Source organism: Colobus angolensis, unplaced genomic scaffold (assembly GCF_000951035.1).
Source record: "Colobus angolensis palliatus isolate OR3802 unplaced genomic scaffold, Cang.pa_1.0 Scaffold19, whole genome shotgun sequence".
NCBI lineage: Eukaryota > Metazoa > Chordata > Mammalia > Primates > Cercopithecidae > Colobus > Colobus angolensis.
In genome coordinates this window covers 12,670,347-12,683,207 of record NW_012115043.1, presented here as the reverse complement: position 1 = coordinate 12,683,207, position 12,861 = coordinate 12,670,347, and the positions used below count along the sequence as shown (strand labels likewise).

General features: G+C 37.5%; 1 protein-coding gene across 5 annotated transcripts in view; it reads left to right on the top strand.

The window, feature by feature from the left end:
• The window catches only part of RNF111 (ring finger protein 111), a 114,326-nt gene that overhangs the window by 67,130 nt on the left and 34,335 nt on the right, over positions 1 to 12,861 (top strand). For all 5 annotated transcript variants that reach the window (XM_011940496.1, XM_011940499.1, XM_011940498.1 and 2 more), the window contains 2 exons: positions 3,078 to 3,241; positions 5,714 to 5,908. In XM_011940496.1, coding sequence (XP_011795886.1) covers positions 3,078 to 3,241; positions 5,714 to 5,908 — 359 coding nt within the window. The remainder of the gene's footprint in view (positions 1 to 3,077; positions 3,242 to 5,713; positions 5,909 to 12,861) is intronic.

Below are 12,861 nucleotides of genomic sequence, written 5' to 3'. Positions count from 1 at the left end.
CTGCAAGCTCCGCCTCCCGGGTTTACGCCATTCTCCTGCCTCAGCCTCCTGAGTAGCTGGGACTACAGGCACCCGCCACCTCGCCCGGCTAATTTTTTGTATTTTTTAGTAGAGACGGGGTTTCACCATGTTAGCCAGGATGGTCTCGATTTCCTGACCTTGTGATCCGCCCAACTTGGCCTCCCAAAGTGCTGTGTTTACAGGCTTGAGCTACCGCACCCGGCCAAATTGTATTTTTTTAATGATACGGAGAATTGATCTCCTTTGAAATTTAGATGTGAATAGTATGTAAATATTTGGGATGGTATTAAAATTAAAAATGAAAAAATATTAAGGGATATTGATGTTGAAATAGCCCTTTTGGTTAGAATCTACTTGTTTCAATATGTTACTCATTGATACTAGTGAAACTTGTGCTGTTACTGTGTTAGGGCACCCTAATTCAAAACATAGTTTGACTCTTTGTCCTTCACTTAGTAATTTTATCTGTGCCCTGAACTAACACATCAATGAAACATCTTCATCTGTTTTTATAAATAACTGGAAAAGACGTTGCCTTATTGCAGAATCGCTTTGACTCTCCCTGTGAAATATCAACTCCTATCACTGACTCTCCCTGTGAAATATCACCTCCTAACACAGCATTCATCTTATACTTTAGATGATTACAAGTATTCGTAATAATAGCAATAAAGAGTTGCTTTGTTACATTTGATACACCAAACTAATAAACTAACAGATGAATATTAATTTTTGTGTTGGAATGAATTTAGAAGTGCATTTGCTTGTTGCATGTTAATATGTTACTGATTTTAAAAGTATATATTCATATTTCTGACATCTGTTACAAACACTTAGAACATGCTTTTCCACTTGCCATTTTAGCATCGAAGTGCTACTTCTAAAGGCATGTAAGTGAGCATTCTATAACATATCCTTGTTTGTTTTAATTTTATATGATTTTTCCCAACTCTGAGTAAAACTGATAATCAGTGTTATGTACCACACCTATCCTGTGACTGTGCATAGTGCTTGGTACAACATTGACTCAATTTTTATGAGCTGTAAGGACTACTGAAATTATGGACATATTTTTCATTGTAGGACTAGAGGTCTTGTTTTGGACATGGTTGATGTCAAGCAGATGCATTTACCTGAGTAATAGACAATGATCTTGAAAAAGACCCACAGTGTACATGACCCATTGTTATATTTCCTTATTGTTATCTGAGATATTAACTTTGTTATTGTTTAGCTGGCTTTTGGCCCTTTCGTTTATTTTACTTATTTATTTATTTTTTGGGGATGGAGTCTCCCTCTGTCACCCAGGCTGGAGGGCAGTGGCACCATCTTGGCTCACAGCAGCCTCCGTCTCCCAGGTTCAAGCAATTCTCCTGCCTCAGCCTCGTTAGTAGCTGGGATTACAGGCATGAGCCACCACGCCTGGCTAATTTTTTTTTGTATTTTTAGTAGAGACGGGGTTTCACCATATTGGCCAGGCTGGTCTTGAACTCCTGACCTTGTGATCTGCCCGCCTTGGCCTCCCAAAGTGCTGGGATTATAGGCATGAGCCACCTATGCTCGGCCTGGCTCTTTCATGTAAGAGAGTATTTCTGTGTTTTAGAGTCTTTTGTGTCAGAATTTGACAGTTGTTACTAATCATAGTGGCCACTAATACCTCCTTGAGATTTCCTCATACATTCAGTTTTTTTGCAGTTGTTCCATCTAGTAAAATATGATGGCTTTCACAAAAGTACTGCAAAGTGGACCTATAACTTCCTTCAGCTATTAAGAGCTTCCCAGAGATAATAGACTACTCAGTCTCATCATAGACTTTTGCTTTTTCAAGAATTTTAAATGGTGATATCCGTCCTCAGACGAAACCATTTTATCCCAAGACATTTGTTTACTGTCATGGCTCAAGCTATACCACAACTGTTTCTGATATGTGCTATCCTGTTTTGACAGTGGCTGAGTAATTAACCTTTATACTCCTTCTTAAGAATTTTATTTTAGAATTTGAACTTTTTAAACTCTAGGTTCTATAATCGTTGAAGTTCAAGTTGGACTGAAAATGTTGAGGCCATTTGCAACCCACTTTGACCTTTGGAGTTCTCTTCTGAATGGTTAAGCTCCCACCCCCGATGACCTTTTATATTACAGATATTTTTGGTAAATGCTGACAATAAGCTTATAAGCAGTTTTATATTAGTTTTATCAGGAGAAAGCCCTTGTGTTTTATGGGCCTCACCTTTCTAAAAGAGTTATTTTTTTCTCCTGGAGACTTAGGACTGCATATTCTACATATTATCCCTGTATATCCTCAGTCCAAATCTTTAATAGTTGAGTCTTTAAAAGTGTATACACCTGTAAGTAAATTTAGAACAGTGTAGTGCCACACACATACTTAAATGAAGTTAGATGTTTAGGGTTCGCAATCACATGTTTTAAAAGCATAAAGTAGCTCACGCAAATGATATTTCTTATGGCTACCAAACTAGTAAACTAATCACAATATCCTTACATGTACACATCAGGAAATCTCCCTGGTGCTTGTTTGTTCTTCTTCTTATTTTTTTTTCTTTTGTGGCAATACTAGAAGCTTAGCTTGGTTTAGGACTCCCAAAGCAATGTTTTGCAAATCTATCCTGAGCTAAACATACAAGACCTTGTGGATATTATTAAATGTGTAGGATGTTATTTTTATTCCTTTACGTATGGTGAATAATTTTAGCTATTAACAGAAAATGTGAACAGTTTATTATAACCTGGGTAAATACCCAAAGTAACCGTGGAAGAGAGAGTAGCATTCTTGAAACAGAATCCTGTATTTTACACTAATGATTGGTACAACATAGTATTTCTTATATTCTTAGGTCAATTAGTTGGTGATTAATTCAGCAGTTTACTGAGTGCCAGACATTGTGCTAGTCATGATTTTTAATTCTGTTATGATTATTTCTTTGGAGAAATCTTGTATGAAAAATGTAACATTTACTAAGAAAGGCTTATGGGTTTTTGTGGTGACTAATAATTCTTTATTTATATTTACTAACTTAATATTGATGTCATTTAAGGTCTCGTTCAACCCTTGGACACTCCAGATCTCACTGGAGCCAGGGTTCCAGTTCTCATGCAAGTCGGCCACAGGAGCCACGGAACCGCAGTAGGATTTCTACTGTTATACAGCCCTTGAGGCAGAATGCAGCAGAAGTTGTGGACCTTACCGTTGATGAAGATGGTAAATTGAAGTAGTAACAGTAGAAAATTATAAAAGGAGTTTGATAAAAGGAAATCTCTTAAGATGCTAGAAACCCCTTCTGCTTACTGGTAATATATTATTAAACTACAGGGAAATTGTCAGATTTTTTAATCTCAAGTTTTTAATTGATATAATATCCTAGGCTTGTAAATTTACATAAAATTCTTTGTGGTTATTGTTTCAATATTTGCTAGCTATTTTCTCAGGAAGAAATATTTTTACAGGTGGTAGTTTGAGGTTAGCTCAAACTAGTTTAGTTTGATTTGTAATATGATTGTCTTTAACTTGCCATGAAAAAGTAGAAGCGGCACTTTTTAAATATAAACACAAAAGTAGTATAACTGAATTTTAAATGACTAATACTGGCTATTTGAAATGTCTAATTTTACTTTTAAAAGTTACGTTATTCTTCAATATTATTGATACCTTTTTGTGCTGCTCATTTTTTGTATTGTATTTTGGCTTATGGCTGTACCCAAGTAACTGAGGAAACAAAACCAGAGTTGGAATACAGAGGTTAGGAAAAATGGTGGGATTTATGAATATATGAATGAATACATATGTGAATTTGCCCACATATTAAGAATCATCTCTAGGTATTATTAGTTATATTTTAGGAAATGGTCAATCATAATTTCCCAAAAGGAAAATGATAAGCCATATATGAGTTTGTTAGGTTTGGGAGTTAGCTATAAATTGGGCAAAGAATATATCAGGTAGATGGAAAGAGTTGGAGGCCATATGCAATCAGCTCTTCTATGGGCTGTTTGCAGTTTTGGTGTTCTTAACTTTCAGAGTATCAGTACTCAGTTGTTTATGAAGAGATAAACAACTGTTTGCCTTTCATTCAACAGTCTCTTCGTTTTTGTTTTGAAACACCATAAATTATCTGTAAGACAGTGGTTAATGTAATAGGGATTAATTAATGATGACAGTTAATTAAATATAGGGTGACTATTTTGGGAACTTTTTGTTTGTGTTCCAATGTGACACCTGCTAGCTGGTAAGTAGGAGAAGGTGATAGAGTAGCCTTTTCCACATTACAGTAAGTTCAACCAGAGTTTACACTTTACTGGGTTAAAAGTATTCCAGTGATCAGTAGATGCTCCCTTTCCCCCACTAGTTTTTCTCAGTGAAAAGCTTCTCTCTTATTAAAAATAAATCCAAAACTAAGTACATCAGACCAGTGGTTCTCAAATAGGGGCAGTTTTCTCCCCCAAGTGGTATTTGGCAATGTCTGCAGACATTTTTGGTTTTCACAGTTGGGGGAGGATGCTACTGACATTTTATGGATAGAGACCATGGTTGTCGCTCAACGTTGTACGGTTCACAGTGCACATCTCCTCCCCAACGAACAAAAAATTGTCTAGCCCAAAATGTTAGTATTGCCAAGGTGGAGAAACGCTGGTTAAACACAGAAGTTCTTTTCCCCCTTTTTTGTGTACAAGCAATTTACATATACATTTGGACATACTAGCATTCAAAGTGTCCCATGTAGACTCACAGTTACTATTTGTGCATAAGGAATTAGCTTACCATACTGTATTGTATAGAAAGTCAACCCTCTCATTCCATAGCACATTAAGAGACCCCCTTATTTTCAGATTTAATTGTTGTGACTATGTTTTGGATGGATTTATTCCCATTGTTCTCAATTTTAAGCAACCATTTTGAACTTAGTTCTTTGAAACTTACTTATAAGTTGAAGTCTACCTGAAATTTCTTTTACTTTCTGATAGAAAATGTTAATTTTTATTAGAAAGCACTGATGAATATTAATATTTAGAAAATTTTCTTTGGAAAACATATAAAAGGCATGGAAAGAAGATTAAAACAGATATTAGAAATCATAGCTAATGTTAAGTGAATGCTGTCTATAAAGCATCATAAAAAGTATGTGATCTCAGTTCATCCTGATGACAGTTCTATGAAGAAATTCTGATACTTTCCCAGTTCTACAGATGAGGAAATGGAGAATGGTTAAGTAACTTATTTATATTCATAGTGTCAGTGGTGAAATCAGTATTGCTATCCAGGCAGTCTTACCCTAGAATCTATATTGTGCCAGACACATTATGGTTTGTAACACTATTCTGACAGCTTGTGACCATGTGTATGTGCATAGCAAGGAACTTTTACTTTCCTTTTACTCTTCTTTGTTATAGATCAGACAACTTATTTAGAAGCTACCTGAAAAACTATTAAATTACCTAAATTATTGAAATATGCATATCAGTGTTGAATTTTTAAAAATTCAGTCATATTTTGGTAACATGTCAGTTTGATATTGCAGTTTAGCTTTATGAAAGCTTTCTTTACCATATGTTATTAGAGAGCTTGTATTTTTAAAGTTTTTTAATTTAATAATTATAAACACATTAGCTTAGATTAAAATATAACCGTTTATCTAATTTGTTTTGAAATGCTAAGTTGACATTTTGTATTTTGTAGAACCTACTGTAGTACCAACGACTTCTGCAAGAATGGAATCACAAGCTTCTAGCGCTTCCATTAACAATTCAAATCCATCTACCTCTGAGCAGGCCTCTGATACTGCTTCAGCTGTCACCAGTAGCCAACCTTCCACAGTGTCAGAGACTTCAGCTACTCTTACAAGCAATAGTACCACTGGCACTTCTATAGGAGGTATGTAAAAAAGTGGGGGAGGGGAGACTTTTTGTCATTACTTTTGTTAGGGAATGTATTGTTGTTTTTAAGTCTAAGATTTTAGCTATGTTAATAAGCGGGTATTCTTACATTATAATAAACTTCGTATGTTATCAAGGTAGTCTTTACTATAATTAGGCTGATTTCATATTTGAGTTTGTACACTATATGTGAGTATTATACCTCAAATAAGAGAGCTTGGGGAGAAGTAAATGGCTGACACCAAAAGCATGAGCAACAAAACCAAAAGTAGATAAGTTGAACTTCATCAAAATTTAAAACTTTCATGCATTAAAGGACGGTATCAAGATAGTGAAAGACAGCCTACAGAATGGGGAAAAGAAAAATATTGCAAATCCTATATCTGAGAAGCACTTTAGAATCCAGAATCTACAAAGCACTCTTAAAACAGCCCAACAGGCTGGGTGTGGTGGCTCATGCTTGTAATTCCAGTATTTGGGAGGTTGAGGCAGGAGGATCACTTGAGGCCAGGAGTTCGAGACCAGCCTGGCCAACATGGTGAAACCCTATCTCTATTTATATTTAAAAAATAAAAAAGTAAAAACAAACAAAAAGCCCCAACCCAACAGAAAGACAACCCAATTTTAAAATGAGGCAGGATTTGAATAGATATTTCTGAAGAAGTTATACAAATGACCAAGAAGCACAAGGTGCTCAACATCACTAATTGTTAGGGAAATGCAAATGAAAACCCCAATGAAATACCACTTTACACCCAGTAGTGTGTCTATAATTACAACACAAACAAAAATACAAAATCACCAGTCTTGGCAAGGACGTAGAGAAATTGGAACCCTTGTGAATTGCTGGTAGGAATGCAAAGTAGCGCAACTGCTGAGGAAAACACTTTGATGGTTCCTCAGAAAGTTAAATAGAGTTACCATTGGATGCACTAAGTCCACTCCTTCTATCTTCCCAAAATAATTGAGAATGGGCATGGGAGTTTTTAAAATTTTCATGATGTCCATTTTCTGGGGTTTTTTGGTTATTGTTTATTCTTTTGGTGTCATATCTAAGAAACCATTGCCTAATCCAAGGTTACAAATATTTATTCCAGAGTTTTCTTTACAGTTTTAGCTCTTATCTCAAGGTAGTTCTTACGTTTCAATTAGCAGTGATATCTCTGGCTCTCTCTCGTATCATTTGTTTAACTGAGACTTAAACTAGCTTTCTTTCATTTTTGGATAATGGTACAGAGATAGGAACTTGCTAACTGCTTACCAATAGGGACACTGTAGACCCTGTAGCTTGTGGATTGACTAAATCACCATTAATAATGAAACCATCTTATATTTTCTATCACTTTTTGCTTTTAATAGTGTCTCATTTAATTCTTTTAATATTCATGTAATTTACATCTAGCAGATTAGAAAACTACGTGTGGCTGGATCAGGAAGTACTCTCTCCTCTGCAAAACTAAGGGCAGAACTAAGAAACATTCTCAAAGAGATTTCCCAGGAGTGTCTTTTTTGTTTTTTTGGCCCAGGCTAGTCTTGAAGTTCCAGGCTCAGGTGATTCTCCTCCCTCAGCCTCCCAAGTAGCTAGGACTACAGATGTGAACCACTGTGCCCAGTGAGGGTGTCTTTTAAGTACGTTCTCTGAAAAAATGTAGGCAGAAATGAAATGGGCTTTTATTTCATTTGTTGAGTACATACTCTTAACTTAGCTTGTTACTTGGATATCTTATATGTTATTGTATATATTTTAACTTTTTTAATTTTTTTATTTTTATTTTTTTATTATACTTTAAGTTCTAGGGTACATGTGCATAACGTGCAGGTTTGTTACATATGTATACTTGTTTTAACTCTTAAAAAAAAAAATCCTTGACATGGTGAGACTCACACCTGTAATCCCAGCTCTTTGGGAGGCCAGGGCAGGCAGATCACTTGCGCCCAGGAGTTTGAGACCAGCCTACACAACATGGTGAAACCTTGTCTCCTTTGAAAAAAAGAAAACAAAAGCAAACAAACAAACAAAAAAGAAAATTGCAGAAATTAACGAGGCGTGGTGACACACACCTGTAGTCCCAGCTACTCAGAGACTGAGTCAGGAGTATATCATGTGATCCTGAGAAGTCGAGGCTGCAGTGATCCTCGAAGGCACCACTGCACTCCAGCCCAGGTGACAGAGCGAGACCCTGTTTCAAAAAGTAAAAAAACTATTGATGTTGGCATTTCTCTTACCATTTCAGACATGAAGAAACCTGAGAAGTTACGTAACTTGACAAAACTGTAATAATCTTTGAGGCAGGGATTTGACTTCTCATTGACGCCTGTCTCCTGTTATAGCGTTATGTAGCATTATTCTTTTTTTTTTTTTCTGTGAGACAGGGTCTGACTCTGTTGCCCAGGCCTGTGTGCAGTGGTACAATCTTGGCTCACTGCAGTCTCCACCTCCTAGGCTCAAGTGATCCTCCCAACTAGCTGGGGGACCACAGGCATGTATTTTTATAGAGATGGGGTTTTGCCATGTTGCCATGTTGCCCACACTGGCCTCAGTCTCCTGGGCTCAAGCGATCCACCTGCCTCAGCCTCCAGAAGTGCTGGGATTACAGGTGTAAGCTACCACACTTGGCCTATCTGTAGCATTATTCTCACCTACATTTTATGTGATACAGTCCCAACTTTATTTCAGAATAGTCTGAAACCTTTTATATGTAAATTCTCGTTCATTTACAAATCAGATTTAATTTCTGAGCATGTTGGCTATAGTCCTAAATGGGCCTCTCTTAAGGTCCATTTCCTTCCAGGACGCTATGGAACATGAGTTCAACTATTTTCTCCACCACCTGTCCTTATCTTGTACCTCTTTGAATATTTCTAACCCTCACATTCAAGCCATCTAGCTTCACGCTTATCCAAGTTCCTCCATAAATTTATGGTTTCTCATCCTGGGCTTTCTCTAGGAAATCTTGATCAGATATCTTGATCAGTTCCCTTTCCTTCCACTAAGTGCCTATTTCAAAACACTCTCCTTTTCCTCAAGGTTTTCATTACCCAGGGCAAATTTTAAAAAATGAATAAATGAAAGTTCTTAAGCATGAACTCCTGCAACTTCCAATGCCTCCATATAAACTTTTGTGGCTCTCTACCTGACCTCCTCTACTAGTTCCCAGTCTCCTAACTCCTTCCTGTCCCGTCCAGTTCCTTTATCTGTGCTCTACCTCTTTTCCTTTCCTTTGTCCTTAACCTTGCTTTAACAGTTATCTTCCCTGTGTCTTCAGCATCTTCTCTGGTGTCATTTCCTTAGTACATGCACATGTACACTTGTGTTATGTCTATGTACATTTAAGTGTATTTTTGTCACACTAAACTCTTTCCTCTAATGGGCTTCTGACTCCTTTCATAATGAATAAACATGATCTTTTTAAAATCTGACAATAGTCTCTTTTTCATAATTTGTTTTCTTCCCGGGACTGTGTTCTTATCCTTCTCACTAGCCCATTTCATTACTGTAAGTGTTGTCACCTATCACTAGTATGCTGATGACTCTCTCTCCTGTGTTTTTTGACCACTGTATTTGTTTTAAACATCTTTTTTCTTTTTCCGAGACAGGGTCTTACTTTGTCACGTAGGCTGGAGTGCAGGCTCACTGCAGCCTGCACTTTCCAGGCTCAAGTGATCCTCCTGCATCAGCCCCACAAGTAGACTACACTTCACCACACCTGGTCAATTTATGTATTTTTTGTAGAGATAGAGTTTTGCCACGTTGCCCAGGCTGGTCTTGAACTCCTGGACTCAAGCAATTCACTTGCCTCAGCTTTCCAAAGTGCTGAGATTACAAGTGTGAGCCACCATGCCCAGCCATTTTAGACTTTCATAACCAGTTGCTTCTTGGACATCTGTCCTGGACCATTCTGCAGTCAGTTCAAACTCAGTGAGCCACAAACAGCTCATTATCTGCCTAACCTCTCCATGTGATCCTTGTGTTATGCATACATGATATCCTATATATTCATTTGTTTAACACATATTTATTGATTGCACACTATATGTCAAGCACTGTTCTAGGTAGTGGGAACAAAACAGATAAATTTTTGTTCTAACAGAGCTTACACTCTAGTGGATAACAATAGCTAACATTTGTTGAGCCTATAATGTTGGCTGGCGGATTTACCTATAGTAACTCTGAGTTTTGCAGTAACCAATGAGGCAGATTTTATTACTCTTCTCATTCTACAGGTGAAATAACATATCCAAGATTATGTGATAGTGGAGCAAGAATTCAAGCCTAGGCAACCTGGTGTGGCACCTCTCCTTTTCGCCTTTATGCCAAGATTTCTGAACCTTGGCACTATTATTGACTTTGGGCCAGATAGTTCTTACAGTGGGAGGTGGGGAAGGACTGTGCATTACAGGATATTTAGCAGCATCCTTGGTTTCTAGCCTCTAAATTCCAGTGACGTCACCTCCCCTCCGATTGTGACAACCAAAAATGTCTCCAGGCATTGCCAGATATTGGGGGCAGCATTGCTTTATGCTATCCTAGAACCCAGTGTTTCTGTTCTAATACTGGTTGGTTTGTATCCTAAATTGTCTCCATGCTTGATGATGAGCTCCTTAAGGGCCAAAGAGCAAGTGCTTCTCTTCTTGGCACTTAGCTACATGATTGCGTGCTGCTTTTCCCTTGTTAATTTAACTTAAATATGGAAAGCGCTTATTGAGCCACCTACATTGTGCAAGCATGTTTCTGGTTGCTAAAGATAAAAACAGCAAAGGCAGACCTTACTGTAAGTTATGTTAAAGGCCGGGACTTTTCATTTTCATCTTTTTATTATCCAGTGCCTTTTGTAGATCTTTTTGTTTGTTTGTTTGCTTGTTTGTTTGTTTTTTGAGACGGAGTCTCACTGTGTCACACAGGCTGGAGGGCAGTGGCGCCATCTCGGCTCACTGGAAACTCCGCCTCCCGGGTTCACACCATTCTCCTGCCTCAGCCTCCCGAGTAGCTGGGACTACAGGCGCCCGCCACCATGCCCGACTAATTTTTTGTATTTTTAGTAGAGATGGGGTTTCACCGTGTTAGCCAGGATGGTCTTAATCTCCTGACCTCGTGATCTGCCCGCCTCCGCCTCACAAAGTGCTGGGATTACAGACATGAGCCACCAAGTCCGGCCCCTTTTGTAGATCTTTTACCACGACTTTATTGTGTGTAAGACTGTTGAATGAATGATTAAAGTCATGCCTGCATCTCGGTAATCCTGCTAGAGTTACTGAAGGCACTCCTAGGAAGCACTTTAACTAAATTATTGTCACTGAGCTGTGGAGTTAATTTCCCTGATGCAGGTTCATGATTGTCTCATTTTTAGTGGGCACTCTATCGGTTAATTATAATAGAAAAGGAAGTGTTTTATTTACTGAATCATATATCTTTGTGTTTTACCTCTAATTTTTGACAATGTTATTTGGGTAGTAACTCTTGAATAATTGGTTGTCTTTACTTTCGGATGCAAGCCTATTTGAGAAACAAAGAGGTTCTGGACTACAGGAAAATAGACTATTTAATTGGAATCCTAATCTGTTGCCTAGGAAGTAGAGCTAAAAGGTCAGTCTTTTTTTTTGAAGCCATACTGTTAATGATTTTACACCTTAAGTATGTGTTCAGCCTTAAATACATTATAGTCATTGTGCTTCCTCTTCTCTCAATCTGATTTTTATATTCAAAATGCTCGAAGGTAAAAGATGACAAGCTATTTCTGAACAGATATGTGTCATATCCATCACTTTAGTGATGGTTACAAACTCATACCCTGACTTTTTGAGTCACAGGTAATCCTCAGGTAACTTGGTTTGTAAAATTACAGTGTCAGAGTTGGAAGGAACCATGAAGGTAATTTAGTGTATCCCAGTGAGTGAACTTAGTGTCTCAAAGGTTTTCAACCTTTTTTTCCTGATGTAATACACAATAAATGATACTGACTTGTATAACACTTTTACATAGGGACTAAAACCCTGAAAATGCTGTAGCAAGTAAAGCTACTGTAATAATGAATAATTGCTATACATATTATAATTTATGGGAAACAGTTACTTAATGTTGGTTTCAGCATAGCCCTAAGACACTGTTGATCACGGTCAGTTCCTGATATGCTAGTTTTAACACTGTCCAGGTTATTCAGCACGTTTGGAATACAAGTGAATGAAAGTAACATAATTATAGGACTGACTTTGGAACTGCTATTATTTGTTTTAAAAAGTAGATAATTTGTTGTCTTTGTTATTATTACAAATTACAATATTTAACATAATTCTCGGGGCAGTTAGAGGTTAGTGACAGTTTGTATTTTTCTTCCATCCAAGTTCACAGACCCGTGAATTCGAATTCCCGGGTTAAGAACCTTTACAAAAGGGTTGGGAGATTAGCCCCCATAGGCCAGACTAGGAACTTGGAAAAACCAAATATACAGAAATTTAGATTAGAGCTACTGTGTAACAGAGGTTAGAGCACAGACCTTGAAGAGATGAGAATCAGGAAAGGCAGGATAGGACATGTAAGAGAGGCAGAGCCAGGAGAATTTTAGGGAAATTTGCTGGAATCTTATCAAGCAGAGCCTGAAGCACCCCCCTACCGGGGTTCATTTATGTGAGCCCATAATTCCCTTTATTGTTTAAGCTGTTTTGGTTGGATTTTTATTTTATTTGTAAATAAGCAGAAGATTCCTAATTGATATATTGGCCCAGAAGAGATTAGCTAGGTACTTTGAGCCACATAGGAGCAAGGTATCCCTACTCTTGGGTACTCCAAAATCAAGGCTAGGACAGTAATGTTCCAGAATTCTAAGGATTCTGAGGAGGTACCTCAGAATCAAAGTGGGAGTTTAAGGGTGGCAGCAGGGCAAGGCTTTGGCTTTAGACTCTTCACTCTTGTAATTTAATCAGAGGCTTCAGTTCTTTAAAATCTCTTTTATATAG